This window comes from Salmo salar, chromosome 16, assembly GCF_965601325.2.
Source record: "Salmo salar chromosome 16, fSalSal1, whole genome shotgun sequence".
NCBI classification, from domain to species: Eukaryota; Metazoa; Chordata; class Actinopteri; order Salmoniformes; family Salmonidae; genus Salmo; species Salmo salar.
The window spans coordinates 60,162,501-60,184,489 of record NC_138306.1 but is presented as its reverse complement, the minus strand read 5'-3'; the positions used below and the strand labels follow the sequence as shown (position 1 = coordinate 60,184,489).

Here is a 21,989-nt window from a genome sequence, read left to right as displayed (position 1 = left end):
TACAGTGGGTTTATTGTGGTTACAGTGGGTTTATTGTGGTTACAGTGGGTTTATTGTGATTACAGTGGGTTTATTGTGGTTACAGTGGGTTTATTGTGATTACAGTGGGTTTATTGTGATTACAGTGGGTTTATTGTGGTTACAGTGGGTTTATTGTGGTTACAGTGGGTTTATTGTGGTTACAGTGGGTTTATTGTGGTTACAGTGGGTTTATTGTGATTACAGTGGGTTTATTGTGGTTACAGTGGGTTTATTGTGTTGTGGTTACAGTGGGTTTATTGTCTTGTGGTTACAGTGGGTTTATTGTCTTGTGGTTACAGTGGGTTTATTGTCTTGTGGTTACAGTGGGTTTATTGTCTTGTGGTTACAGTGGGTTTATTGTGTTGTGATTACAGTGGGGGAGCCTGATGCCAGAACCTGGTTAGAGCAACATGTGGTTACTCCGTACTGGCAGGGCCACACTCCCCGCTTCCCTCACAGCCTCCATCTACACTCCAACCTGCTCAACGTCTGGTATGACCCCTGAACCCACAATGCAACCTGGGTCGAGTCCCAAATAGAACACTATTCCCTATATAGTACACTACTTTTGACCTGGCCCAAAGGGCTCTGGGTAGACCTGGTTATCTGTGTTGATATTTGGGAAAATATTATAATTGAAATGCTTATTGTGTTGGTTTTTCTCCACAGGGACCAACACCTGTACAACACTGACCCATTGTATCTGCCTGAAGAGAAAGCCTTTGTCACGGAAACCCAAGTGATCCGAGAGACACTGTGGTAAGATGGGATGGTTGGTCCGGGTAGACACTGTGGTAAGATGGGATGGTTGGTCCGGGTAGACACTGCGGTTAGATGGGATGGTTGGTCCGGGTAGACACTGTGGTAAGATGGGATGGTTGGTCCGGGTAGACACTGTGGTAAGATGGGATGGTTGGTCCGGGTAGACACTGTGGTAAGATGGGATGGTTGATCCTGTGGTTAGATGGGATGGTTGATCCGGGAGACACTGTGGTAAGATGGGATGGTTGGTCCGGGTAGACACTGTGGTAAGATGGGATGGTTGGTCCGGGTAGACAGTGTGGTTAGATGGGATGGTTGGTCCGGGTAGACACTGTGGTAAGATGGGATGGTTGGTCCGGGTAGACACTGTGGTTAGATGGGATGGTTGATCTTGTGGTTAGATGGGATGGTTGATCCTGTGGTAAGATGGGATGGTTGATCCTGTGGTTAGATGGGATGGTTGATCCGGGAGACACTGTGGTAAGATGGGATGGTTGGTCCGGGTAGACACTGTGGTAAGATGGGATGGTTGGTCCGGGTAGACAGTGTGGTTAGATGGGATGGTTGGTCCGGGTAGACACTGTGGTAAGATGGGATGGTTGGTCCGGGTAGACACTGTGGTTAGATGGGATGGTTGATCTTGTGGTTAGATGGGATGGTTGATCCTGTGGTAAGATGGGATGGTTGATCCTGTGGTAAGATGGGATGGTTGATCCTGTGGTTAGATGGGATGGTTGATCCGGGAGACACTGTGGTAAGATGGGATGGTTGATCTGGGTAGACACTGTGGTTAGATGGGATGGTTGATCTGGGTAGACAATGTGGTAAGATGGGATGGTTGATCCTGTGGTTAGATGGGATGGTTGATCCGGGTAGACACTGGTTAGATGGGATGGTTGATCTGGGTAGACACTGTGGTAAGATGGGATGGTTGATCCTGTGGTTAGATGGGATGGTTGATCTGAGAGACACTGTGGTTAGATGGGATGGTTGATCTGGGTAGACACTGTGGTTAGATGGGATGGTTGATCTGGGTAGACACTGTGGTTAGATGGGATGGTTGATCTGGGGAGACACTGTGATAAGATGGGATGGTTGATCCGGGAGACACTGTGGTTAGATGGGATGGTTGATCCGGGAGACACTGTGGTTAGATGGGATGGTTGATCTGAGAGACACTGTGGTTAGATGGGATGGTTGATCTAGGTAGACACTGTGGTAAGATGGGATGGTTGATCTGGGTAGACACTGTGGTTAGATGGGATGGTTGATCCGAGAGACACTGTGGTAAGATGGGATGGTTGATCTGGGTAGACACTGTGGTAAGATGGGATGGTTGATTTGGGTAGACACTGTGGTAAGATGGGATGGTTGATCCGGGTAGACACTGGTTAGATGGGATGGTTGATCTGGGGAGACACTGTGGTAAGATGGGATGGTTGATCTGGGGAGACACTGTGGTAAGATGGGATGGTTGATTTGGGTAGACACTGTGGTAAGATGGGATGGTTGATCCGGGTAGACACTGGTTAGATGGGATGGTTGATCCGGGTAGACACTGGTTAGATGGGATGGTTTGTCCGGGTAGACACTGTGGTTAGATGGGATGGTTGATCTGGGTAGACACTGTGGTTAGATGGGATGGTTGATCTGGGTAGACACTGTGGTTAGATGGGATGGTTGATCTGGGGAGACACTGTGGTTAGATGGGATGGTTGATCTGGGTAGACACTGTGGTTAGATGGGATGGTTGATCTGGGGAGACACTGTGGTAAGATGGGATGGTTGATCTGGGGAGACACTGTGGTAAGATGGGATGGTTGATCTGGGTAGACACTGTGGTTAGATGGGATGGTTGATCTGGGTAGACACTGTGGTAAGATGGGATGGTTGATCCTGTGGTTAGATGGGATGGTTGATCCTGTGGTTAGATGGGATGGTTGATCTGAGAGACACTGTGGTTAGATGGGATGGTTGATCTGGGTAGACACTGTGGTTAGATGGGATGGTTGATCTGGGTAGACACTGTGGTTAGATGGGATGGTTGATCTGGGGAGACACTGTGGTAAGATGGGATGGTTGATCCGGGAGACACTGTGGTTAGATGGGATGGTTGATCCGGGAGACACTGTGGTTAGATGGGATGGTTGATCTGAGAGACACTGTGGTTAGATGGGATGGCTGATCTAGGTAGACACTGTGGTAAGATGGGATGGTTGATCTGGGTAGACACTGTGGTTAGATGGGATGGTTGATCCGAGAGACACTGTGGTAAGATGGGATGGTTGATCTGGGTAGACACTGTGGTAAGATGGGATGGTTGATTTGGGTAGACACTGTGGTAAGATGGGATGGTTGATCCGGGTAGACACTGGTTAGATGGGATGGTTGATCTGGGGAGACACTGTGGTAAGATGGGATGGTTGATCTGGGGAGACACTGTGGTAAGATGGGATGGTTGATTTGGGTAGACACTGTGGTAAGATGGGATGGTTGATCCGGGTAGACACTGGTTAGATGGGATGGTTGATCCGGGTAGACACTGGTTAGATGGGATGGTTTGTCCGGGTAGACACTGTGGTTAGATGGGATGGTTGATCTGGGTAGACACTGTGGTTAGATGGGATGGTTGATCTGGGGAGACACTGTGGTTAGATGGGATGGTTGATCTGGGTAGACACTGTGGTTAGATGGGATGGTTGATCTGGGGAGACACTGGTTAGATGGGATGGTTGATCTGGGGAGACACTGTGGTAAGATGGGATGGTTGATCTGGGTAGACACTGTGGTAAGATGGGATGGTTGATCTGGGTAGATACTGTGGTTAGATGGGATGGTTGATCTGGGGAGACACTGTGGTAAGATGGGATGGTTGATCCGGGGAGACACTGTGGTAAGATGGGATGGTTGATCTGGGTAGATACTGTGGTAAGATGGGATGGTTGATCTGGGTAGATACTGTGGTTAGATGGGATGGTTGATCCGGGGAGACACTGTGGTAAGATGGGATGGTTGATCTGGGTAGACACTGTGGTAAGATGGGATGGTTGATCTGGGGAGACACTGTGGTAAGATGGGATGGTTGATCTGGGGAGACACTGTGGTAAGATGGGATGGTTGATCTGGGGAGACACTGGTTAGATGGGATGGTTGATCTGGGTAGATACTGTGGTTAGATGGGATGGTTGTCTTAGTAGCGACTGTTACATTTCCATGCTGGCCGGTTGTGTAATTCCACCGAGACCTTTTGTTGTCGTCGTGGTCCTATTTCCATGCTGACGCTAGCAGGCATGACTCAGGACAGTCTTTACCATGGTAACCTTCTGAGACAGTGAGCTGTGGACTCCTTCAGCCTTTATACTGGAGAGCATATTTTCCTTCTGGACTATATGAGCAGGAAAAAACAAATGGGCTGGTGAATGGCCTCTATAGTGGGGTCTGGTGAATGGCCTCTATAGTGGGGTCTGGTGAATGGCCTCTATAATGGGGTCTGGTGAATGGCCTCTATAGCGGGGGCTGGTGTATGGCCTCTATAGCGGGGGCTGGTGAATGGCCTCTATAGTGGGGGCTGGTGAATGGCCTCTATAGCGGGGGCTGGTGTATGGCCTCTATAGTGGGGGCTGGTGTATGGCCTCTATAGTGGGGTCTGGTGAATGGCCTCTATAATGGGGTCTGGTGAATGGCCTCTATAGCGGGGGCTGGTGTATGTCCTCTATAGCGGGGGCTGGTGAATGGCCTCTATAGCGGGGGCTGGTGAATGGCCTCTATAGCGGGGACTGGTGAATGGCCTCTATAGCGGGGGCTGGTGTATGGCCTCTATAGCGGGGGCTGGTGTATGGCCTCTATAGCGGGGGCTGGTGAATGGCCTGTATAGCGGGGGCTGGTGAATGGCCTCTATAGTGGGGGCTGGTGAATGGCCTCTATAGCGGGGGCTGGTGTATGGCCTCTATAGTGGGGGCTGGTGTATGGCCTCTATAGCGGGGGCTGGTGTATGGCCTGTATAGCGGGGGCTGGTGTATGGCCTCTATAGCGGGGGCTGGTGTATGGCCTCTATAGTGGGGGCTGGTGAATGGCCTCTATAGTGGGGGGGAAAGAACACCGATCCCTAATGGTGTCAAAGTTAGTGGGAGGGGTAGTAGTGGGCGTGGCCAATGCCCCCCATTTTAAATTAGACACTAATTTCCTGCAATTCTACACATTTTGCCATGGGACATAGAGAACATTTGACATTTTTTTTTTACAAGGAGCCTAAGTAAAAAAATAATAATAATAATAATAATTCCTTGAACTGCAGCTAGACATCAGTCAGAGCTGTCTGCTGATCGAATGCCTGTCCTGAATTCTCCTCCAAGTCTAGAAGTGCTACTGAAGAACAATATGAGTCTGATGCCGAACAGAAATTACACTTAAGAAGCTTTTTAGATCTGGGTTTACTAAACACAGCAAGATATTTGTTATGTGTTTTATCTTTATTTTCCTGCTTGGAAAAACGCAGAACGTGTTAACACGACCCTTTTTAGTTTTAAGTTGCTAAGTAAGTGGCTGAATTAATAAGGTGATGATGGGGTATCGTCTTGTGTTAGCTTTCTGCCATGTTTGAGAAGTCAAAGCCCCTTTTGGATCAGTTATCCGTACAATACTATGTAAATAACCAGGAAACGCAACGAGTGTCACACTTCAGTGGACTGCCAGGTAAATTAGACTTCAATGCCTGTGTGCTTCTAAAAATTCATCGCTCAGCACTTCACTCACAGTTTGCACACATCTAATTTTTAGTCTCAAATGCGAGGAAAATGGTCGCACTTCAGAGCCCTGGCTCCAGAACTTTGGCTTCTACTTAAGTATTTTATTTATTTTTTAAACCTCGTGCTTTGGGCTGGATGTTTCAATGTGTAGTTCACACATGCGTAATCTATGAGCAGAATTACGGTTTTACCTCAATTAGCCACCAAATCCTTAGTTTGAAAGTGACTGTTTTTTGGAAGCTGTGCAGTGCCACTTTCCCCCTCGTACGCCAGCCCCCCGAGTTCCAGCCAATGAGCTTCAGCCCCTCGCCATTTTGAGTGACAGTAGGCAAGATGCACACACAGCGGAGAAAGAGGAAGCCAATGACGTGCTGCACAGATATGACACAGTACTCCCGTTTTGGCTCCTCAGCGCTACGGTCAGAGCTACTGATTTAAAAATGTATGCAAATCTTCCGGAAAAGTCTCTTTTAGGGGCTTTAATCCATGATTGTTTGTCCCCAGGCTGCTCTCTGGGGTGAAGAAACACTTTATATTCCAGCATCAGGATGGGAAAGTGGTGGTCAGGAATGATGTGGTGGTCACTCACCTGACTAACGTAAGATTACAGTCTAATCATTACATGTTTATATTAACAATCTGGAACAAATTGGTCTCTAACATTGGAGTTCCCTGTCTAACCCCATCTCTCTCTGTCCCTCTCTTTTTCTCTTTCTCCTCTCTCTTTCTCGTGTCATTCTCCTCTCTCCTCTCTCTTTTTCTCCTCTCTCCTCTTTCTCCTCTCTTCTTTTTCTCCTCTCTCCTCTTTCTCGTGTATCTCTCCTCTCTCTCCTCATTCTCCTCTCTCCTGTCTCTCTCTTCTCTCTGTCCCTCTCTTTTTCTTTTTCTCCTCTCTCTCCTTTTTCTCCTCTCTCTCCTTTTTCTCCTCTCTCTCTCCTGTCTCTCTCCTCTCTTCTTTTTCTCCTCTCTCTCCTTTTTCTCCTCTCTCTCTCCTGTCTCTCTCCCTGCTAGAACTGCCTGCGGTCGCTGTTGGAGCACATAGCAGTCTATGGCCAGGCAGTGTTCAGGCTGCAGAGGTTTATAGACGAGGTAACGGGGTATGACACTGAGCCCTGCCCTCCAGGCTCGTACTCCTCTAAGCAGGGCACCGAGCCTCCCTTCAGGACTTACCAGGCTTTTGTCTGGGCCCTCTACAAATACTTCACCTCCTTCAAACAGGAGCTCACCACCATAGAGCGAGACCTCATAGGGAAAGGCAGGTTTACCTTTCATCGTTAATTGTTGATTCGTTTATCCTGTGGCTTTTGTCTGATGTTATTAGAGTTGCAAAATTCTGTTAACTTCCATGTCGTGGTCGGAGGTGACACTGTTATAACCTGTTATAACCTCTCGATGAGACGGTGACCCCGTTATAACCTCTCGATGAGACGGTGACCCTGTTTTAACCTCTCGATGAGACGGTGACCCTGTTTTAACCTCTCGATGAGACGGTGACCCTGTTTTAACCTCTCGATGAGACGGTGACCCTGTTATAACCTCTGTAGATGAGACGGTGACCCTGTTATAACCTCTGTAGATGAGACGGTGACCCTGTTATAACCTCTGTAGATGAGACGGTGACCCTGTTATAACCTCTGTAGATGAGACGGTGACCCTGTTATAACCTCTGTAGATGAGACGGTGACCCTGTTATAACCTCTGTAGATGAGACGGTGACCCTGTTATAACCTCTGTAGATGAGACGGTGACCCTGTTATAACCTCTGTAGATGAGACGGTGACCCTGTTATAACCTCTGTAGATGAGACGGTGACCCTGTTATAACCTCTGTAGATGAGACGGTGACCCTGTTATAACCTCTGTAGATGAGACGGTGACCCTGTTATAACCTCTGTAGATGAGACGGTGACCCTGTTATAACCTCTGTAGATGAGACGGTGACCCTGTTATAACCTCTGTAGATGAGACGGTGACCCTGTTATAACCTCTGTAGATGAGAACGGTGACCCTGTTATAACCTCTAGATGAGACGGTGACCCTGTTATAACCTCTAGATGAGACGGTGACCCTGTTATAACCTCTAGATGAGACGGTGACCCTGGCAGGGGTGCTGGACAGACTGAGCCCTCACCTGGCCCAGATCAAGGTGCTCCACAAGGTGTTCTGTACGGGCGTGGCAGAGGTTCCCCCTGAGACCCCTAACGTGGTGCGGGCGTCACACCTGCTCAACACACTCTACAAGGCCATCATAGAGTACGACAGCGTGGGAGAGGCATCCCAACAGGCCGTGAGTGTTTGTGTTTACATGTGTGTCTGTGAGTGTGGCCGTGTCTGTGAGCGTTTCTGGTTTTGTCCGTGTCTGTGAGGGAGGGTTAATGGACTCCGTGTCTGTGAGTGTGACTGGTTTTGTGCGTATCTGTGAGTGTGTCTGTGAGGGAGGGTTAATGGACTCCGAACCGTGTCTGTGAGGGAGGGTTAATGGACTCCGAACCGTGTCTGTGAGGGAGGGTTAATGGACTCCGAACCGTGTCTGTGAGGGAGGGTTAATGGACTCCGAACCGTGTCTGTGAGTGTGTCTCGGTTTTGTGCGTGTCTGTGAGGGGGGGTTAATGGACTCCAAACCGCCAGGTGTAACTGTCTTAACTCCTCTGACCTCTGACCTAGGTGGCTCTGTTATTCTCTCTGTGGACGGAGACAGTCCGGCCGTACCTGGAGATCGTGGATGAATGGATCGTTCATGGTCACCTGTTTGACCCCGCTAAAGAGTTCATCATTCAGAGGTATGGAACAAGCTGAGCTTCTGGTCGCGTCGTGAGCGTACCTAGGCCTGGCGTCCCTCAGGGAACATCTCAGGGTACATGGACCGTTGACGAAGGCTCTCGTCACATGGCCTGACCGTGTTGGGTGTCATCTGTCTTCACACTATACCCTATATAGTGCACTACTTTAGACCAGAGCCCTATTCCCTATATAGTGCACTACTTTAGACCAGAGCCCTATTCCCTATATAGTGCACTACTATAGACCAGAGCCCTATTCCCTATATAGTACACTACTTTAGACCAGAGCCCTATTCCCTATATAGTGCACTACTATAGACCAGAGCCCTATTCCCTATATAGTGCACTACTTTAGACCAGAGCCCTATTCCCTATATAGTGCACTACTATAGACCAGAGCCCTATTCCCTATATAGTACACTACTTTAGACCAGAGCCCTATTCCCTATATAGTGCACTACTATAGACCAGAGCCCTATTCCCTATATAGTGCACTACTATAGACCAGAGCCCTATTCCCTATATAGTGCACTACTATAGACCAGAGCCCTATTCCCTATATAGTCACTACTTTAGACCAGAGCCCTATAACCTATATAGTGCACTACTATAGACCAGAGCCCTATTCCCTATTTAGTGCACTACTTTAGACCAGAGCCCTATTCCCTATGTAGTGCACTACTTTAGACCAGGGCCCCATAGGGAATAGTGCACTACTTTAGACCAGAACCCATAGGGAATAGTGTGCACTACAGGGAATAGGGTGCCATTTTAGAGAGGTATTATATGTTTGTTAGCTGATCCTTGGGAATAATATAGAAATAGACCTATTTTAACACTGAAAAGGCTTTTTCTAAATTAAAACGTCCATGTGACATTGCTACATACAAGGATATGTCAGGCCATTCCAAATTCTGAATTAAACAGCCAACTATTCAATGTGTTTTTTTTAATGATATGCACGATTTATATATAAAAACTCACATAGTATAATGTACAGTATGCATTAAGGTGTCTGTAATAGAATAAACATGGTATAAATGAATGTAGACATTCATAAAGTGGGGGGGGGGGGGGGTGGTTCCAAGATGGAGGCGTGTTGGCTTCAACACAGCGCCCCCTGTATTAGTCATCTAGTGTGTATATAAATCGATGGTCCTGACCCCCTACCTTATCTCTATCTCCCAACCCAGGAACAAGGACGTACCAGTGAATCACAGAGATTTTTGGTACGCCACCTACACCTTGTACAGTATCTCAGAGACGGTGGAGAGCGAGGAGAAGCTGAGTGACGCGGCCAGCGGGAGCAGCGGAGGGGAGCAGGCATCGAGGTCTCAGCTCACCATGGTCTCCTTCCTCAAGCCGGTCCTCAAACAGATCATCATGGCTGGGAAGAGCATGCAGCTCCTCAAGAACCTGGACTGTAAAGAGGCTGAGCAGACTGATGGCTCCACGAGAGGTCAGTGTTGGTCTGTAGCTGAGCAGACTGATGGCTCCACGAGAGGTCAGTGTTGGTCTGTAGCTGAGCAGCCTGATGGCTCCATGAGAGGTCAGTGTTGGTCTGTACAGGCTGAGCAGACCGATGGCTCCACGAGAGGTCAGTGTTGGTTTGTAGAGGCTGAGCAGACCGATGGCTCCACGAGAGGTCAGTGTTGGTCTGTAGAGGCTGAGCAGACCGATGGCTCCACGAGAGGTCAGTGTTGGTCTGTAGAGGCTGAGCAGACCGATGGCTCCACGAGAGGTCAGTGTTGGTTTGTAGAGGCTGAGCAGACCGATGGCTCCACGAGAGGTCAGTGTTGGTTTGTAGAGGCTGAGCAGACCGATGGCTCCACGAGAGGTCAGTGTTGGTCTGTAGAGGCTGAGCAGACCGATGGCTCCACGAGAGGTCAGTGTTGGTCTGTAGAGGCTGAGCAGACCGATGGCTCCACGAGAGGTCAGGTCATCTTTAGCTGTTCTGTTGCTGGTCTTCAGTTGGTCTGTAGCTGGTCTGTAGTTCATCTTTAGCTGTTCTGTTGCTGGTCTGTAGTTGGTCTGTTGCTGGTCTGTTGCTGGTCTGTAGTTCATCTTTAGTTGGTCTGTTGCTGGTCTGTAGTTCATCTTTAGCTGGTCTGTAGCTTTTCTGTAGCTCGTCTATAGCTGTTTGGTACTTAATCTTTCGCTGGTGTGTAGCCGGTCTGTAATTGGTCACCAGGCTAGTGTTTCCAGTGCAGAGTGTGGTACAGAGAGATGTGTTTGAGATGGGAGACAGGGGAGTTTGACTACTGCTTATGTCTGTTTATTTGCTCAACTACCGACAGCAAACTGTTTTTCAGAATATACAGTATTATGGAACCATACGATGGTATTCCTATCTCATCCCTGAGCCTTGAGCTATAATCTAGCAAAGTATGGCCATATGGTACAAAACACCCGCTTACTGCTTGAGTTCCTAATGTTCTCTGTATGTTTTAGATGCAGAAAGGAAGAGCTTGTACACTCTTTTCCTGGAGTCTGTTCAGTCCCGCCTCCGTTGCCGGGACGACTCCCCCACGGATACGGTCACCGAGCAACAGGCCACTAAGCAGAGCCTGATCAAGATGCAGTCGATTGTAGCTCAGCATCTACAGATGGACGACATACACGACCCTCTACTGGCCATTAACTTCGCCAGGTGAGTGGAGGAGAGTGGTAGAGACAACAACAAAAAATCCAAGATGGCGTAGCAGTGGGGGTCTGTTTTGATTGTCTTGTCCCGTCCCTTGTGTATATATCGTTTTTCTTCATATATATTTTGTATACATTTATATTCTTTTTTTTTTTTTTTATCTCATTTTCCATCTAAGGACTGAATATACTCTCCTGCAACCCGCCTCACCCAATGTGGTACGGATCTGGTATTTTTAGAAGCTAGCCAGCTAACTAGCTAGTAGTTAGCCTTGAACTAGGCCCATCTCCCGGCTAGCCAAAGAATTCCATAAGATAATTCCTGGGCTTCAATACCTCTTCTGCCAATTGGCCTGGACTCTTTGCTGCCGACACGGAGACCCGCTGATCCATCACGACTGATCTGCTGACTTAACTGTCCGAGGGAGTTTCAACAGACTCTCCCGTTGCGACGTCCCCCCGAGGCCCATCTGTTAGCCTGCTGCTAGCCCCGGCCTGCTAGCTGTCTGAATCGCCGTGCCTCCAGCTCGCCTAAGTACTCATTGGACCCTATGATCACTCGGCTACACACGCCTCTCCCAAAAGTCAATATGCCTTGTCTATTTCTGTTTTGGTTAGTAATTTTTGTCGTATTTCACTGTAGAGCCTCCAGCCCTGGTCAATATGCTTTAGCTAGCCCTTATGTTCCACCCCCCACTCATGCGGTGACCTCACCTGGTTTAAATGGTGCATCTAGAGACAAAACCTCTCTCATCGTCACTCAATGCCGAGGTTTACCTCCACTGTATTCACATCCTACCATACCCTTGTCTGTACATTATGCCTTGAATCTATTCTTCCGCACCCAGAAATCTGCTCCTTTTACTCTCCGTTCCAAACGCACCAGACGACCAGTTATTTTAGCCTTTAGCCGTAACATTATCCTACTCCTCCTCTGTTCCTCTGGTGATGTAGAGGTTAACCCAGGACCTGCAGCCCCCTGCACCACTCCCACTCCCCAGGCGCTCTCATTTGTTGACTTCTGTAACCATAAAAGCCTTGGTTTCATGCATGTTAACATTAGAAGCCTCCTCCCTAAGTTTGTTTTATTCACTGCTTTAGCACACTCCGCCAACCCTGATGTTCTTGCCGTGTCTGAATCCTGGCTTAGGAAGGCCACCATAAATCCTGAAATATCCATCCCTAACTATAACATTTTCCGACAAGATAGAACAGCCAAAGGGGGCGGAGTTGCAATCTACTGCAGAGAGAGCATGCATAGTTCTGTCACACTATCCAGGTCTGTGCCCAAACAACACCTGGCTACCCCTACCCTGGCCAACATCTCAGCACCCCCTGCAGCAAGTTGCCCAACCCCCCCCCCCCCTGCTTCTCCTTCACCCAAATCCAGACAGCTGATGTTCTGAAAGAATTGCAAAATCAGCTGGGCTAGACAATCTGGACCCTCTCTTTCTAGAATTATCTGCCGAAATTGTTGCAACCCCTATTACTAGCCTATTCTCAACCTCTCTTTCGTATCGTCTGAGATCCCTAAAGATTGGAAAGCTGCCTCAGTCATCCCCCTCTTCAAAGGGGGAGACACTCTAGACCCAAACTGTTATAGACCTATATCAATCCTACCCTGCCTTTCTAAGATCTTTGAAATCCAAGTTAACAAACAAATTACCGACCATTTCGAATCCCACCGTACCTTCTCCACTATGAAATCTGGTTTCCGAGCTGGTCACGGGTGCACCTCAGCCACGCTCAAGGTCCTAAACGATATCATAACCGCCATCGATAAGAGACAGTACTGTGCAGCCATCTTCATTGACCTGGCCAAGTCTTTCGACTCTGTCAATCACCGTATTCTTATCGGCAGACTCAACAGCCATGGTTTCTCAAATGACTGCCTCGCCTGGTTCACCAACTACTTCTCAGATAGAGTTCAGTGTGTCAAATCGGAGGGCCTGTTGTCCGGATCTCTGGTAGTCTCTATGGGGGTGCCACAGGGTTCAATTCTCAGGACGACTCTCTTCTCTGTATACATCAATGATGTCGATCTTGCTGCTGGTGATTCTCTGATCCAGCTCTACGCAGACGACACCATTCTGTATACTTCTGGCCCTTCTTTGGACACTATGTTAACTAACGTCCAGACAAGCTTCAATACCAAACTCTCCTTCCATGGCCTCCAACTGCTCTTAAATACAAGTAAAACTAAATGCATGCTCTTCAACCGATCGCTGCCCGCACCTGCCCGCCCGACTAGCATCACTACTCTGGACGGTTCTGACCTACAATATGTGGACAACTACAACTACCTAGGTGTCTGGTTAGACTGTAAACTCTCCTTCCAGACTCACATTAAGCATCTCCAATCCAAAATTAAAACTAGAATCGGCTTCCTATTTCGCAACAAAGCATTCTTCACTCATGCCGCCAAACATATCCTCGTAAAACTGACTATCCTACCGATCCTTGACTTCGGCAATGTCATTTACAAAATAGCCTCCAACACTCTACTCAACAAACTGGATGCAGTCTATCACAGTGCCATCCGTTTTGTCACCAAAGCCCCATATACTACCCACCACTGCGACCTGTACGCTCTCGTTGGCTGGCCCTCGCTTCATACTCGTCGCCAAACCCACTGGCTCCAGGTCATCTACAAGTCTCTGCTAGGTAAAGCCCCGCCTTATCTCAGCGCACTGGTCACCATAGCAGCACCCACCTGTAGCATGCGCTCCAGCAGGTATATCTCACTGGTCATCCCCAAAGCCAACACCTCCTTTGGCCGTCTTTCCTTCCAGTTCTCTGCTGCCAATGACTGGAACGAATTGAAAAGAATCGCTGCAGCTGTACACAGCACATCTGTAAATAGCCCATCCAATCTACCTACCTCATCCCCATATTGTTTTTATTTACTTTTCTGCTCTTTTGGACACCAGTATTTCTAGTTGCATATCATCATCTGCACATCTATCACTCCGGTGTTAATTTGCTAAATTGTAATTATTTCGCCTCTATGGCCTATTTATTGCCTACCTCCCTACTCCTCTACATTTGCACACACTGTACATAAATAGAAAAATCTTTGTTTTCTATTGTATTATTGACTGTACGTTTGTTTATGTGTAACTCTGTTATTTGTGTCGCACTGCTTTGCTTTATCTTGGCCAGGTCGCAGTTGTAAATGAGAACTTGTTCTCAACTGGCCTACCTGGGTTAAATAAAGGTGAAATAAAAATAAATAAATAAAAATTATTCCAAAGACCAATTAGTGGAAAAACTATCATTGAATTAGAATATCTTGATTATGTTAAGTTTTATCTTGTTTGGTCCCTCCAGAAAGAGTAACCCTAACCCCAGCTCTGGTTGGTCCCTCCAGAAAGAGTAACCCTAACCCCAGCTCTGGTTGGTCCCTCCAGAAAGAGTAACTCTAACCCCAGCTCTGGTTGGTCCCTCCAGAAAGAGTAACCCTAACCCCAGCTCTGGTTGGTCCCTCCAGAAAGAGTAACCCTAACCCCAGCTCTGGTTGGTCCCTCCAGAAAGAGTAACCCTAACCCCAGCTCTGGTTGGTTCCTCCAGAAAGAGTAACCCTAACCCCAGCTCTGGTTGGTCCCTCCAGAAAGAGTAACCCCAGCTCTGGTTGGTCCCTCCAGAAAGAGTAACCCTAACCCCAGCTCTGGTTGGTCCCTCCAGAAAGAGTAACTCTAATCCCAGCTCTGGTTGGTCCCTCCAGAAAGAGTAACCCTAACCCCAGCTCTGGTTGGTCCCTCCAGAAAGAGTAACCCTAACCCCAGCTCTGGTTGGTCCCTCCAGAAAGAGTAACCCCAGCTCTGGTTGGTCCCTCCAGAAAGAGTAACCCTAACCCCAGCTCTGGTTGGTCCCTCCAGAAAGAGTAACCCTAACCCCAGCTCTGGTTGGTTCCTCCAGAAAGAGTAACCCTAACCCCAGCTCTGGTTGGTCCCTCCAGAAAGAGTAACCCCAGCTCTGGTTGGTCCCTCCAGAAAGAGTAACCCTAACCCCAGCTCTGGTTGGTCCCTCCAGAAAGAGTAATCCTTACCCCAGCTCTGGTTGGTCCCTCCAGAAAGAGTAACGCTAACCCCAGCTCTGGTTGGTCCCTCCAGAAAGAGTAATCCTAACCCCAGCTCTGGTTGGTCCCTCCAGAAAGAGTAACCCTAACCCCAGCTCTGGTTGGTCCCTCCAGAAACAGTAACCCTAACCCCAGCTCTGGTTGGTCCCTCCAGAAAGAGTAACTCTAACCCCAGCTCTGGTTGGTCCCTCCAGAAAGAGTAACCCTAACCCCAGCTCTGGTTGGTCCCTCCAGAAAGAGTAACGCTAACCCCAGCTCTGGTTGGTCCCTCCAGAAAGAGTAATCCTAACCCCAGCTCTGGTTGGTCCCTCCAGAAAGAGTAACCCTAACCCCAGCTCTGGTTGGTCCCTCCAGAAAAAGTAACCCTAACCCCAGCTCTGGTTGGTCCCTCCAGGAAGAGTAACTCTAACCCCAGCTCTGGTTGGTCCCTCCAGAAAGAGTAACTCTAACCCCAGCTCTGGTTGGTCCCTTCAGAAAGAGTAACCCTAACCCCAGCTCTGGTTGGTCCCTCCAGAAAGAGTAACCCTAACCCCAGCTCTGGTTGGTCCCTCCAGAAAGAGTAACCCTAACCCCAGCTCTGGTTGGTCCCTCCAGAAAGAGTAACCCTAACCCCAGCTCTGGTTGGTCCCTCCAGAAAGAGTAACTCTAACCCCAGCTCTGGTTGGTCCCTCCAGAAAGAGTAACTCTAACCCCAGCTCTGGTTGGTCCCTCCAGAAAGAGTAACCCTAACCCCAGCTCTGGTTGGTCCCTCCAGAAAGAGTAACTCTAACCCCAGCTCTGGTTGGTCCCTCCAGAAAGAGTAACCCTAACCCCAGCTCTGGTTGGTCCCTCCAGAAAGAGTAATCCTAACCCCAGCTCTGGTTGGTCCCTCCAGAAAGAGTAACCCTAACCCCAGCTCTGGTTGGTCCCTCCAGAAAGAGTAACCCTAACCCCAGCTCTGGTTGGTCCCTCCAGAAAGAGTAACCCTAACCCCAGCTCTGGTTGGTCCCTCCAGAAAGAGTAACCCTAACCCCAGCTCTGGTTGGTCCCTCCAGAAAGAGTAACTCTAACCCCAGCTCTGGTTGGTCCCTCCAGAAAGAGTAACCCTAACCCCAACTCTGGTTGGTCCCTCCAGAAAGAGTAATCCTAACCCCAGTTCTGGTTGGTTCCTCCAGAAAGAGTAACTCTAACCCCAGCTCTGGTTGGTCCCTCCAGAAAGAGTAACCCTAACCCCAGCTCTGGTTGGTCCCTCCAGAAAGAGTAACTCTAACCCCAGCTCTGGTTGGTCCCTCCAGAAAGAGTAACTCTAACCCCAGCTCTGGTTGGTCCCTCCAGAAAGAGTAACCCTAACCCCAGCTCTGGTTGGTCCCTCCAGAAAGAGTAACCCTAACCCCAGCTCTGGTTGGTCCCTCCAGAAAGAGTAACCCCAGCTCTGGTTGGTCCCTCCAGAAAGAGTAATCCTAACCCCAGCTCTGGTTGGTCCCTCCAGAAAGAGTAACCCCAGCTCTGGTTGGTCCCTCCAGAAAGAGTAACTGACGGAAAGACTCTGGTAACTCCTAATTCCCATCCCCCTCTCCAGGCTGTACCTGGAGCAGAGTGACTTCCACGAGAGGTTCTCAGGCGGTGACGTGATCGTGGACCGCTCGTCAGAGTCGGTGACGTGTCAGACCTTTGAGCTGACGCTGCGCTCCTGCCTCTACCCACACATCCAGAAGAGGTACATCGAGTGCTGTGGCAACCTCATGACCACCCTGAAGAAAGACTACAGGTGAAGTTACTACGTCTGTCTGTCGTTACTTTATCTCATGTCTCTGGTCCTCCAGGTGTCTCTATCTCATGTCTCTGGTCCTCCAGGTGTCTCTGGTCCTCCAGGTGTCTCTGGTCCTCCAGGACCAGGTGTCTCTATCTCATGTCTCTGGTCCTCCAGGTGTCTCTGGTCCTCCAGGTGTCTCTGGTCCTCCAGGACCAGGTGTCTCTATCTCATGTCTCTGGTCCTCCAGGTGTCTCTGGTCCTCCAGGTGTCTCTGGTCCTCCAGGTGTCTCTGGTCCTCCAGGTGTCTCTGGTCCTCCAGGTGTCTGTCTATCTCATGTCTCTGGTCCTCCAGGACCAGGTGTCCCCCTGCATGTGTTCATTATTCCCTTGTACTTCATTGATCAATTAAGGTCATTGACCTCGTTCATTGAAACATTCCAGGTACAGTATCATTGAGTGGGTATAGGCTTCATCCCAAATGACACACTATTTCCTATATAGTGCACTACTGTTGATAACTGTTTCCTATATCAGCGCTGCCCAACCCTCTTCCTGGAGTAGTGCACTATATAGGGAATATCGTATCATTTGGGACTCATTAATAGTCCCAGTACTGTAGGACTGACTAGCACAGGTGTCCCTGGCCCTATACTAACCCTAACCTTTAACCCCCAGACTGCTGGAGTACCTCCAGTATGACTTCTACAGCTGTTATAGGCCCTATACTAACCCTAACCTTTAACCCCCAGACTTCTACAGCTGTTATAGGCCCTATACTAACCCTAACCTTTAACCCCTAGACTGCTGGAGTACCTCCAGGCCATGAGGAACTACTTCCTGTTGGAGGCAGGAGACACCATGTATGACTTCTATACAGCCATCTTTGATAAGGTCTTGGAGAAGGAGAGCTGGCAGCAGCTGGCGTTCCTCAACGTTCAGCTGCAGGAAGCTGTGGGACAGCGGTGCCCAGAGGACAGCAGCAGGTACTGACTGGGCTCTCGTTGGTTACACTCCACACTGACTGGCCTCTCATTAGTTACACTCCACACTGACTGGGCTCTCGTTGGTTACACAGCCACACTGACTGGGCTCTCGTTGGTTACACAGCCACACTGACTGGGCTCTCATTGGTTACACCTCACACTGACTGGGCTCTCGTTGGTTACACAGCCACACTGACTGGGCTCTCGTTGGTTACACCCCACACTGACTGGGCTCTCGTTGGTTACACCCCACACTGACTGGGCTCTCGTTGGTTACACAGCCACACTGACTGGGCTCTCGTTGGTTACACAGCCACACTGACTGGGCTCGGGTTGGTTACACAGCCACACTGACTGGGCTCTCGTTGGTTACACAGCCACACTGACTGGGCTCTCATTGGTTACACAGCCACACTGACTGGGCTCTCATTGGTTACACAGCCACACTGACTGGGCTCTCATTGGTTACACAGCCACACTGACTGGGCTCTCATTGGTTACACAGCCACACTGACTGGGCTCTCGTTGGTTACACCCCACACTGACTGGGCTCTCGTTGGTTACACCCCACACTGACTGGGCTCTCATTGGTTACACCCCACACTGACTGGGCTCTCATTGGTTACACCCCACACTGACTGGGCTCTCATTGGTTACACCCCACACTGACTGGGCTCTCATTGGTTAGGGTTTGTTATGGTTTTGAGAGATTTCAGTGAGTTGATAGGCTAACTAATCATACAGGATGTAATATCAACAATAGCGGTAGGCTAATAGTTGTGATGTTTTATCCATTTTGATGGCATTGAATTTATTGTCACAATAAAGTAAATGACAAAATGTATGTTTTCCAGGTTGTCCATCTTCCTGGAGACGATAGACCCAGTCAGAAAGAAACAGCCTGTTAATAATCTGGACGGTTTGACCCTCAGTTACAAGGTGAGTCACCTACCAACCTTATCCACATGATAACAGGTTGGCTGCAGATCCGACTTTTCCCTGACCATTTTTTCGCCGGATTAAAGGTCCCGAAGCTTCTTCGCATGTGCGGATCATGTTCTGAGTTTCTTTACCTCTACTTTAAACACACGTTTCTGTGGTCTCCTTCCCTTCGCGTTTCTGTGGTCTCCTTCCCTTCGTGTTTCTGTGGTCTCCTTCCCTTCGCGTTTCTGTGGTCTCCTTCCCTTCGCGTTTCTGTGGTCTCCTTCCCTTCGCGTTTCTGTGGTCTCCTTCCCTTCGCGTTTCTGTGGTCTCCTTCCCTTCGCGTTTCTGTGGTCTCCTTCCCTTCGCGTTTCTGTGGTCTCCTTCCCTTCGCGTTTCTGTGGTCTCCTTCCCTTCGCGTTTCTGTGGTCTCCTTCCCTTCGCGTTTCTGTGGTCTCCTTCCCTTCGCGTTTCTGTGGTCTCCTTCCCTTCGCGTTTCTGTGGTCTCCTTCCCTTCGCGTTTCTGTGGTCTCCTTCCCTTCGCGTTTCTGTGGTCTCCTTCCCTTCGCGTTTCTGTGGTCTCCTTCCCTTCGCGTTTCTGTGGTCTCCTTCCCTTCGCGTTTCTGTGGTCTCCTTCCCTTCGCGTTTCTGTGGTCTCCTTCCCTTCGCGTTTCTGTGGTCTCCTTCCCTTCGCGTTTCTCACATTGTTTTTGGGGGGGTATTTTCTTTAAACTGCATTGTTGGTTAAAGGCTTGTAATGTAAGCATTTCACTGTGAGGTCTACTACACCTGTTGTATTCAGCATTTCACTGTGAGGTCTACTACACCTGTTGTATTCAGCATTTCACTGTGAGGTCTACTACACCTGTTGTATTCAGCATTTCACTGTGAGGTCTACTACACCTGTTGTATTCAGCATTTCACTGTGAGGTCTGTCTACACCTGTAGTATTCAGCATTTCACTGTGAGGTCTGTCTACACCTGTAGTATTCAGCATTTCACTGTGAGGTCTACTACACCTGTAGTATTCAGCATTTCACTGTGAGGTCTACTACACCTGTTGTATTCAGCATTTCACTGTGAGGTCTACTACACCTGTTGTATTCAGCATTTCACTGTGAGGTCTGTCTACACCTGTAGTATTCAGCATTTCACTGTGAGGTCTGTCTACACCTGTAGTATTCAGCATTTCACTGTGAGGTCTACTACACCTGTAGTATTCAGCATTTCACTGTGAGGTCTACTACACCTGTTGTATTCAGCATTTCACTGTGAGGTCTACTACACCTGTTGTATTCAGCATTTCACTGTGAGGTCTACTACACCTGTTGTATTCAGCATTTCACTGTAAGGTGTACTACACCTGTAGTATTTGGGGCATGTGACAAATAAAATGTTATTTGAACCATGTAAAAACTGCCAACAAGTTAAAACATTGCAGCCTGCAGGTAGAAAATAGCCTGATTTTATTTTAAAATAAATATCCTATAAATCACATTGGCTACACATGGCCTGTCTGCAACAAACTGGAAACATTGCATCTACTATTAACTAATAGGTCAAACCTGAAGCTTGTGCTATCGAACCTGCAACATGATATAAAATATTCTGGGCCCTGAGAGTTTCCTGCTCCAGTGAGCTCTGGGACAGACACAGCTGGAGACTATTTGATTAAGGAGGTGAGAAGCAGTGGTTGACTTGGGCAGGAGGTCACCCGACTACCGGCACCACAAAATCTCCTGCTCGTCTTTATAGAATATCAGCTCAAGTTGTTTTGTGGAGCCCCTGAACCTACTGAGGACTGAAACCTATTTCAGTCCAGGTCGAGGATCGATAAGAAGGTAGGTTTATTTATATGATGTTTTCCACTGGATCGGAGCAGAACATGTTTCCCCTTTTTATCGGGAAAGAGCGAGTACTGGAATGATTTTACAAATACATTTGAGGAACTATTGTAATTCTCAGTGGATGTGAAAACAGACTATGTTTGCTTGATGTTTTAAGGTGAACACTTTACTTTGAGAAGCTCCACGGGGTCATTGGTGGTGCGTTAAGCCAATCAGAAATACTATCAGATTGATTTGCCAACCTGTCCTTCAGGTAGCCTGTAGGACTACTCTTCTACGCGTGCGCGTCTTTTACTCAACATTGACAGGAACGCTCCAAACTAAAGACAATGACTAAATTGACTAAAACTCGTAAATGGAATGATATTAACCAGAACTTGTTTCTCATAGGTTGTACACTCTGCAAACAATATGTCCGCTATTGACAATGATAACAGGAAGACTAATAATATTGAATGCATTATCATAAATTACTATTGTAGATTTTTTCTTATAGGAATAAAGGGTAAATGTTGTACTTGTGATATATGTAATGGGGGAATTGATATATACACTTACAATCAAACACAAACAATTCACACAATGAAGTTATGAAACAATGAATGTGCACAAATTGGCAGGAGAGAGGAAGTGTGTTGTGCATCTGGTCGCATGGTCAATCTGATGTCTCCATTGGCCCGTGCAGCGTTTATGGCGACACGCCCTCAGCAGAAGGGCGATCATACTTCTAGCGCTTTGCTGAGCAGTGCAGAGCTGCTAAAAACCAGCCGTTTCCAGCTACAATAGTAATTTACAACATGAACAATGTCTACACTGTATTTCTGATCAAACTGATGTTATTTTAAATGGACCATTTTATTTATTTTTTGCTTTTCTTTCAAAAACACTTGACTTGATTTTAAAAGGAGCGCCATTCATTGGTCAGAGCAGCCTGTTCTCCACGTGTAGAGCAGAGACGGTATACAGAAGCTTCTGGATCTTCAGACCAGGGGGGTGAAAGGTCAGGGGACAGATGAATCAGCAGCCACACTATACTCTTACTCTGCAGTAGATGAAATGTGACTAGTGTCCCTCCCCAAGCGCCACCCTATTCCCTATATAGTGCACTACTTATGGTCCCTGGTCCAAAGCCCTATGTTCAAAGTTTCATTTGACCATTTGTAGGTATCAGAAAACACAGGAATATGGGACTTAGTGCACTAAACAGTTCAGAGTGTCATTTGGGATTCATTCTATGTTTGTGTTGTGTTGTCCTGAAGGTGCCGTTTGGGATTCATTCTGTGTTTGTGTTGTCCTGAAGGTGCTGTTTGGGATTCATTCTGTGTTTGTGTTGTCCTGAAGGTGCTGTTTGGGATTCATTCTGTGTTTGTGTTGTCCTGAAGGTGCCGTTTGGGATTCATTCTGTGTTTGTGTTGTGTGTTTGTGTTGTCCTGAAGGTGCCCTGGCCTGTTGACATTGTGGTCAGCTCAGAGTGCCAG

General features: G+C 48.2%; 1 protein-coding gene across 1 annotated transcript in view; it reads left to right on the top strand.

Annotated features, from left to right (window-relative positions):
- Positions 1-21,989, top strand: part of tubgcp5 (tubulin gamma complex component 5) — a 61,420-nt gene that overhangs the window by 19,436 nt on the left and 19,995 nt on the right. Inside the window, exons 7-18 of the mRNA XM_045697507.2 lie at positions 396-513; positions 691-780; positions 6,033-6,126; positions 6,540-6,783; positions 7,612-7,814; positions 8,192-8,307; positions 9,501-9,766; positions 10,759-10,957; positions 16,587-16,775; positions 17,561-17,743; positions 18,598-18,682; positions 21,948-21,989. The exon at positions 21,948-21,989 is cut by the window's right edge and continues 79 nt beyond it. Of these exons, the coding sequence (XP_045553463.1) occupies positions 396-513; positions 691-780; positions 6,033-6,126; positions 6,540-6,783; positions 7,612-7,814; positions 8,192-8,307; positions 9,501-9,766; positions 10,759-10,957; positions 16,587-16,775; positions 17,561-17,743; positions 18,598-18,682; positions 21,948-21,989 (1,829 nt within the window). The remainder of the gene's footprint in view (positions 1-395; positions 514-690; positions 781-6,032; positions 6,127-6,539; positions 6,784-7,611; positions 7,815-8,191; positions 8,308-9,500; positions 9,767-10,758; positions 10,958-16,586; positions 16,776-17,560; positions 17,744-18,597; positions 18,683-21,947) is intronic.